The sequence below is a fragment of the Amaranthus tricolor genome, chromosome 1 (assembly GCF_026212465.1).
Source record: "Amaranthus tricolor cultivar Red isolate AtriRed21 chromosome 1, ASM2621246v1, whole genome shotgun sequence".
In the NCBI taxonomy this organism is placed as follows: Eukaryota; Viridiplantae; Streptophyta; class Magnoliopsida; order Caryophyllales; family Amaranthaceae; genus Amaranthus; species Amaranthus tricolor.
In genome coordinates this window covers 40201739-40210743 of record NC_080047.1, presented here as the reverse complement: position 1 = coordinate 40210743, position 9005 = coordinate 40201739, and the positions used below count along the sequence as shown (strand labels likewise).

The 9005-nt window shown below is 34.1% G+C and overlaps 1 protein-coding gene across 2 annotated transcripts; it reads left to right on the top strand.

The window, feature by feature from the left end:
• The first annotated feature begins 408 nt into the window (after positions 1–408).
• LOC130823591 (lariat debranching enzyme) lies at positions 409–8118 on the top strand. Of its 2 annotated transcripts, none has more exons than XM_057688260.1 (10): positions 409–690; positions 923–1080; positions 2212–2333; positions 2801–2994; positions 3542–3724; positions 3801–3919; positions 4002–4141; positions 5323–5439; positions 7412–7572; positions 7695–8118. In XM_057688260.1, exons 1-9 carry the CDS (start codon positions 568–570, stop codon positions 7546–7548), a joined length of 1293 nt encoding a protein of 430 aa, XP_057544243.1. In that variant the 5' UTR covers positions 409–567; the 3' UTR covers positions 7549–7572; positions 7695–8118. The 2 variants fall into 2 exon arrangements, with proteins under 2 accessions (XP_057544243.1, XP_057544252.1); XM_057688269.1 differs by having other exon boundaries at positions 4044–4141; positions 7695–8108.
• The last annotated feature ends 887 nt before the right edge of the window (positions 8119–9005 follow it).

Below are 9005 nucleotides of genomic sequence, written 5' to 3'. Positions count from 1 at the left end.
GAACTGCAAATTCTTTTAGTGAGAGGCTAAGAGCATAAGAGCAGGCTTGTATTCTTATAATGCCCTTGTTGAAGAATGATATAAAGAGAGGACATTTGATACTGTATGAAATTAATGATCTCTACTTCTGAATTCTGTCTTATTGAGTAGTTAGAAACTAAGTATTAAGGCATATTAGATCAATCAATACATGAGCATTAGTGCATGAGATGTATTGTTGTTTTCTTTATGCTTATATAATTAAATGCATAAAATAAACTAGACCCGTTTTGAACCGGATCCCATACTGGATCCGCAGTAACCATGGATCCGGATATGAGTCATGAAAATCTAGATATGTGGATTCGAGTTCGAATTTGGATCTTGATCATGAAAACGGATTTGGATCCAGTCCAGATCCGCCCCGTTGTCATCCCTAATTGCAGCTAATATATTCTTATCCCGCATTTTTCACAAATTTTCACGCATTTGTATTCGAGCTATTTCTTTCCAAGTCTGAAATTTACTCTAAAAACCTCCTCTAAACCCTAGTCAAACTTGTTCTACAGGAAAGAGAAAGAGACGAGGATGAAGATAGCAGTGGAAGGTTGTATGCATGGAGAACTCGACAATGTCTACAGAACCATTGCCGAGTTAGAGCGAGCTCAAAACACTAAAATTGACCTCCTTATTTGCTGCGGAGACTTTCAGGTTTTCTTTCTCCTGTTCTTCTCCTTTTCTAATTACTATCATATATTCCTTTCTGTTTTTTTTTTTGCAAAATTTTCATAATTCTTACGATCCATTTTTGCTCCGATGTATGCGACACTCATATTGGCGAAATTTAGGTGTCGGATTTGAATTTTGTCCTGTTTTTTTTTCCATTATTAAGAATCTTTAAGTTCAAATTAGAATGATGTATGAGCTTTTATCTTCATGGCAGGCTGTTAGAAATGAAAAGGATCTTGATAGTTTGAATGTAAAACCGAAATATAGGCAAATGAACACTTTCTGGAAATACTATTCGGGACAAGAAGTAGCTCCTGTGCCAACTGTTTTCATTGGTGGAAATCACGAAGCTTCCAATTATCTCTGGGAATTGTTAGTAGTTGCTTATCCATGATTTTCTTAACAAACTTTGAATGTGGAAACTATCATACTTTCTGATTGTTTTCTTTTGCAATTTATAGTACTAATTTATCCGAAGTCTTAATTTCTTGTAGTGAGCTGGAAATAAATATTACCATGAAAAACTAATTTCTGGTTATGAAAGACACATTTCCAAGTGGATATGCCACTTTTGGTGGTTGTTAAAGACAATTATTACTAGAGTACCTGAATTACAATGAACATCATTTCTCTAATTTGAGGATATCTAGTGAAGCTTTTGAGTTCTTTTGTTTGACTGAATTCTTAGTAGTTGGTTTTCGTATTATAATATCTTCTGTCAGCATATTCGAAAAGTTTTCTGAGGGTGGTGGGGTGTGTGTGTAGAGGGGGGACTTGGGGGACCGACATTTACTTCACCCTTTGTGGAATCGACATCTGCTTTTCCCTCTAGGGAACCAACATTTTTGTCTCCCTCTCTGACCATCCTCTCTTTTACTACCCCATGTATCCAAATAAACATTAGTGTTTATCTTTTATGTCATTGTAGCTTCTTTCTCAACAATCTTTACTCCGGAGTCTTAGAAAAATTGTCTTTGCAGAATTTCTTAGGTTGATCAATTTTGTTTACTATTATTATCACACTGTCTTTTCATTATAGTTTTTTTCTCATTAATATCATCTATGTTATAGTCTTTATTTTTTTTTCTCAGTATACGATTTCTGCTATGAGAACTTTCTTGGGGCGATCATCTCGTTTAAGATTGGCACAATGTTTTTTGAATGATTCCAATGATGGTGCATTCATAATTTGAGGATTATTTAGACATTGCATCTCCAATCTTCTTAACTGATCTATTTCGTTTGTCTGGTTCAAGTCCATGTTCCTGTTCTTGTGTGTCTTATGTATGGTTTTTCCTTTCCAGTTAAGTTTTTTGGTTAATACTTAAATTCTTTTTCTCATAGCATCTTTTGACCAAATAGAAAGTATACTTTGTTGTACAGAGGAAAGTATGTTCAGTTCTTTCGCCCTCTGATTTTTTGTTGCATGATTGAACAGTCCTTTAAGATTATTATGCTTTTTATGCTCTGTACAATAGAAGAGTAATGTGGATTGTGTTTTAGGTACTATGGTGGATGGGCTGCACCTAACATATACTTCTTGGGTTTTGCTGGAGTCATCAAGTTTGGCAACATTCGAATTGGTGGATTGTCAGGGATATACAATTTTCGAAATTATAAATTAGGTGGGAAAGTTGGCAAACTAAAAAATTGAATAGTTTTAGTTGAATGTGCAACCCAACTTTCTAAAAAGCGCGTCCAGTGCGTACCTTGGCACAAAAGAAAATGCCTTTTCATTTTATGGTGAGGCACAATCCATAAGGTGCATAGAAGGCGCATGAAGTGCTACAGGGGTTCGTCTGGGCCGAGGCATTATATTTTGATTTTTGATTTGTTATAAAAATCTAAAAAAGTTACACTGTTTTTGCATGCACATTTTCCTCAAATGCACACGGAAGTATTTTTGAGGTGCACCGAGGAGAGGCGCAGCCCCTTACATTTTAGCCTTGCTCTTTGTAACTGAGAAATCCAGTATTATTCTTGTCACAAACATAATCTTAGATATGGTACTATGAATGAATATATATTGTCTTGACTCCTTTATATCTCTTTAACATCAAACTAATGGAAGTGCTTGTCATAATATGTGTAGGGCATTTTGAAAGACCTCCATACAATGAGAGTCAGATCCGTTCCATCTATCATGTTCGTGAATATGATGTTCACAAGCTTATGCAAGTGGAGAAGCCAATTGATATATTTCTTTCACATGATTGGCCACTTGGTATTACTGATTGTGGGAATTGGGAAGCGCTTGTCCGGTTCAAGCCATATTTTAAGAAAGAGGTAATTTTTATTTGTTACAAAATAAATTTATCTAGTGTTGCAAGTTCTGAACTCTTTAATATGCTGCCCAAGAAGCAACTAGTGATTTTTCTCGCCAACAGTCCAAATAAATAGGATTTGGTATCTGCAAGTGTGTACCATTTTGAGTAAGTTTAGGTTCAGTCTGTCTTTTGAATGCTAATTGCACTTGTTTATTCAAATTAGCTTTTTGTGCTGATCTTTTTTCACAACCCGGAATTACAAGTCATTGTTCCAACAACATATTCCCTTGAATGTCTCATCAAATTGAAAGTTCAATGTTTGTGAGTGCATTGATCAAAGTGTGAAATTCAAATCCATTGAGTTTTATATACTTTAATCTTGTCATATGATGTTTCAAATACTTTGTTGTTGCACAGTTGCCGGTTTGCGTTGTTTACTGAATTTTAGTCATTGCTTCTTTGGATTGCAATATTCTTCAAGAACTTGATTGCATCATTGCATGCTTGCAAAAGACTTGGGCCAGTGTTAATGGTAAATTTGCACTTGTTATTTTTCATCTTTTCAGATCCAGGAACGAACTCTTGGTAGTAAGCCTGCGGCTAAGTTACTAGAGAAGTTAAAACCTTCATATTGGTTTTCTGCTCACCTGCACTGCAAATTTCCTGCCCTTGTCCAGCATGGAGGAAGTGGTCCTGTGACTAAATTTCTTGCACTTGACAAGTGCTTGCCTGGTCGCAAGTTTTTACAGGTGCTTACTGCCATCACATTTGTCGACCAAGCTTCATATTGTCTAGATTTTCTGATCTACATTCGATTCATTCCAGATTATTGAGATTGAATCAGACCCTGGGCCATTTGAAATATGCTACGATGAAGAATGGCTTGCAATAACTCGGGCATTCAATTCGGCCATTCCTTTAACTATAAGGCCTGCTGATTTGTGGTGTGTGTCAGTGTGTCCATTTATTCAATTTCCTGTCTACTCTCTTTATTAAAGCCTTGAAAAAACTGTGGTTTTGAAAAAGGAGTGTGCAGGCTGACAAAGAAGGCTCTTTACAATGTGTTAGGACTAAGCTATTAACAAGAGGGGCTAAACCCTTTGAATTCACACAAACAGCTCCTTGCTATGACCCCTCTCAGTCTGCTAAAACTTGTCCCTCAGCAGGTAATCATTTTGTTTGTTGTGTTTTATAAATTTCTTTCAGCTATTTTATTCTTTGGTCCTCGGACTTTTCACTTTACTTAAGTACCTGTGTTGTACCTTTGCCACTCAAACACGGTAGGAGACCTGGACTTTTCAATTTGGACTCAGACATGGGTATATGAGTCTAAGTAATAGAAAGAAGCCCTTATTATGTGTATTTCCTAATGCGATGTGTCATTATTCACATAGTTCTCAATTGCTGGAAAAATGTCCTTTTATGTTTGATATTGTCATATTAATTTCTGCATATACTAAGAAACCATTTGCTTTAGTTTAGTCATGTGTACAATAAGCTGAAAATGCACTAGCTTGAAAAGTAGAGGTTGGAACTTTAAGCAGTTTAGAAGAGGAAGATGTAGGTCGAAGATGACCAGAATGAATATTGACACGAAGAGTTGGAAATTGTTGGAGCATATGACAATATATAGAAATGAATGGAGGAAGAAAATATAGGTTGATACTTTTTCTTAAAATAGCCGACCCCATATTAATGGGACTAAGATTTTGGCATTGTTGTCGAAATATTTGCCTTAGATGTTGTGTATATTACAACAATTGTTATTTTAGAAGATCTGCAATTTTATTCTATTTAAAGTCTAATTTGATGTGCATTTCCATGATTCATGATAGTGAATATCTATGTTCCTTGTTCATATCATGGCATCTTTAATGATTGCTAGGGTCGAGTAGTTGTTGGTTGTTCTAGGTATGTTCTACTCAAATGAATGTTTTTTTCCCTCCTTCTCATACATGGGACTTGGATTCTCATTTCATTTTTTTTTGAAGCAATAATACCTAAAACGAAATTCGATCCGATACAAAAAACGGAGTTTTGTAAACGTAGGTACAAGTACAATTTTACTTTACAATATAAAAATGAGTAAAAAACGTAAGAAAAGAAAACGACTAAAAAGAAAAGATAACAAAAAAAAAAAAGAAACGAAAAGAAGGTCTTTGGTATTGTATATTGTTTTGGGCTTGAAAAATAAACATTTTGGGGAATGTAGTTTTGGAAATGTAATCTAGAGTTTTGGAAACGTAGGTTTTGAAATAGAATTAGGTGGGAACTTTCCGGTTTTTGGTAACTATGTTTTGAAGACACATTGCTACTATCAGGTGATGTCATTGTATTTTGATCACAGAACATTTTCGAAACCCTCAGACAGAAGCACTCTTGAAGTTTCTTGACCTGCCATATCTTCTTGATAACTCCACTGCTTCTGGTGTGTGGAATTACAACTCACCTTCAGTATCTAGAGGTAAATCTCTTGCATTATTGTACATAGTTGGCTCTTTTTTATATAAATTTGGTGTGGTATAAATAAATTTCGACATTGTTTTACTTGTGATTTGTCATTCTAAACTCTACCTTTCCATGTATAAGTTCTGTGAAAGAAAGAAAATATGATGGCTAAAATGAAAAGCCGTAAGATTTTTGCTTTAATCTTTGTGTGTCCAACCTGTGGTTATAGAAAGAATGAACACATATTTTGTGTTGTTGTCTATGTGATGCTTTTTTAGTCATATTGTCACAGCTATGCCCAGTAATCTACCATGTCCAGGAAACAGAGTGATTGATATATTCTGAGTAGTGCGTCTGAGTATGACTTTAGTGTTTAAAAAATATTTCATGTCGTTCATTTGGTTTTTTGTCAGTAGTATTATTGGATGGCTTATTCCACATTTATGTTGTAGCAATTTTGCACGCTCCATCATCCTATTGGTTTGTACTCCGCAAGCAATTGGTTCACTTCAAAAGCCAAACCATTCAGTTCCATTGCTTTTGAAAAGTAATAAAAATGAACAGAAAGTGAGTCCCGTTGTAGGTGTGTTGTGGTAGCAATTTAGCAGACGCCATCACCCTATTCGTTTTAGAAGTAAGTTGGCATATCAAGGTTTCTGTTAGAACCTTAAACTTGTGGGAAAAAAGAAATAAAAGCTCAGTCAAATCATACATGATTCAGGAATTCTGTGGATTTATTCATTGATGCTCTTTTGATTTCTTATTCTTTTTAAGTCTTCTTTTATCTCCAAGTAAACTCAATTTCGAAGAACTACCGTGATTATTCTAAGATTTTTCTTTTCTAGCCACACGGCCCACACCCTAGATACAAGATTGGCCGACCTTTTCCATTGACTTCTGTTAGTCCATTATGTACGTCATTTTTTTCTTGAAAAATATAATATCATAGTGAATAGTTATCATTGCAACTATCTGGATATTGATGAGTTTTGAGCTCTTTTCCTCGCACATAGGACTTTAGAGCTTTACACCTCATTCTTTTGTCAAAAAATATATTCTCTTTGCTGCATCCTTGTGTGTTTAAGAGACCATCCTTCTTAATCTTTTGTTTCTCTTTGTTGTATACTTGTGTATTTAAGGCTTTGTTTAGTTTGATAGAACCCAATTTCAGTGAAAAATTGAGTATCTTTAGAAGGCTTTCTAAAAAAAAAAACAAAATTGTGGTTTAGTGTTCCTGTGTTTGATTTCTTGCTTGAAAAGTATAAGAAATAGAAAATGGATGGAGAGCCAATGATGGATGGGAGAAATATGAAGGTAAATGAATAGTATGATAACTTAAAAATGTCACTCCTTTCTTACGAAAGGAAAATGTCAAATTTTTAAATGCTATTATTTTTAGTAGCATTTCTATTGCTTTCTTCTAAAAAAAATAATGGAATTACTTTAATTTGTACGTAGATATATTGTACCTGCACCATGTAAGTTGGTGTGTAATTGAAAATCTCATCTCTTATATATTATTTTCCAATATCTTTTGTAATATTTAATGTATTTTTTTATGGCCATTTTCATTCACACCATTGCTTCTATATGAAGCTCATAGTCGGTTGAACATCTCAATCAACGAGCCTTAACAAATTAAGTGATAGGGTCTCTGTTAGCTTCAAGATAACATCTGTATTTTTCCTTAAAAAAAGATTAGAAGACCATAATTCTCAAACCTCGAATACCCACTTTTCCAGCATTTGATCTAGCCTTGAGGCCAAATATCGAGAACAGGATTTTTCAAATTTCTTGAAATAAGTCGCCCCTACCCTTTTGCTATATGCCTTTACCACCTATTGTTTACACTATAGAGTTGTTTTCATCTCTTTAGGTTGCCCGATTAGTTGGCGATCTTGTTGCATGAGTTTCCCTAGGCATCCTCATATTTTTAGTTATTAATGTGTTTTAATATTATAATTGCCATGTTGCGGGTTTTCATGTAGGCTCTCATTCTAATGGTAACGAAGATATCCCTGTTGATGATGTTGATAAACTAGAAGAGCTAGCTACAGCTGATGGTGAAGATATTCCCATCGATGACGTGGATGAATTAGAAGGCGTTGAAGATGCTGATGGTTAGCAATAAGTAAGAATCTGATTACAGGTATACTTATATTAAGTATTTTTGACCCAATATTTGATCTTCTTTTCAAGGACTTAGAGTCGTAAATTGTGATGATGGAACATTTTGTTCGGTTGTGTTATGTCTGCTGTTACTTGTGGCAGACCTTCAGATGGCCTTTGCACGAACCATCATGATCTCCACTCGACATAACTACACGAGGCTGTTCATCGCTAAGAGTCATTTCTTGCTATTGTTGAGGACATGAATAGAAGTGCGAGTAAAAAGAAATCTAGTATTGTGCATTGTTTGGGTTGGCATGAGGAAACCAGCATTAAACCAAATATTTTGTCATGTAAAAAAGTTCAGATAATAATAAGATTATTATGCTTATAGCTAGATTTTATGAGAAGTTGGTGAATATTTTACATTTTTGGGGGTCCGAATCATGGCTTAGGGCGAAGAGATGGGATGGTGGCTGGGGATAGGGAGTGAAATTTAGATTTTTTTTTTGGTTTAATATTATGTTGTGCGTGGGAATCATACTTTTATTTAGAAATCCGATTTAAATTTAGCTATTTTCAAATAAAAAATTCAAATTTAGATTTGATTGAAATTTCAATCTTATCTTAAATGTAGGTTAAAAATCAAAATTTGAGAATAATTAGTCAAATCTTGTCATAGTCAAACCATGTAGACATTAAAAATGAAAAAATTTGAAACAAAGAATTAATTTTAACAAAAAAAAAAAATCTTCGGATAAACTTAATTTCAATAATAAATGTCTTCATGTTCGAGTCTAAGGTCAGGTATGTTCGCAGTTACTAATAATTAACAAAAAATTTGGTCAAAAAAGTCAAAATTGTTTGTTCGGAGTTATTAACTGCGAACAAAAAGAAGACAATCTCATAACGTTTGTTGGGACAAAAAAGGAAGTCATGTTTGTTTGCAGTTACTAACTGCGAATAAACAATTTTTACTAATTTTTTGTTCGCTGTTAGTAACTGTGAACGTATCTGACCTTAGGCTCGAAGACGCTTATTTTTGGAATTAAGTTTAGCTGAAACTCGTTTTTTTTACTTCTTTTGTTAAAAACACTTATTTGTTTCAAATTTTCTTAAAAATAATGTATTGAATCATATCATTGATCCCAATCTCTACCATTATCGTTGTTGTCCTTGCAATCTTCCTACAATAGAAGAATTTTTGCCTTAAATAATTACAAACTTACTTCTCACTTTATCTTCAACACAGACTTATTTTCGCCTCTACAATCCACATAACTTTGTTTTCTGTCATTTTGTTATCTCCCAGAATATGGAAAGTTAATGTATGACTCATTTCATAGTAAGCTTACCAACTGAGCTACAAGATTTCTAATAAGGAAATCATTTGGCCCTTTATTAGTTATATTTTTAGTTATTTAATTCAAAATAAAAAAACTCCCCGGTTAGTCACTAAACTGTTTATATTTT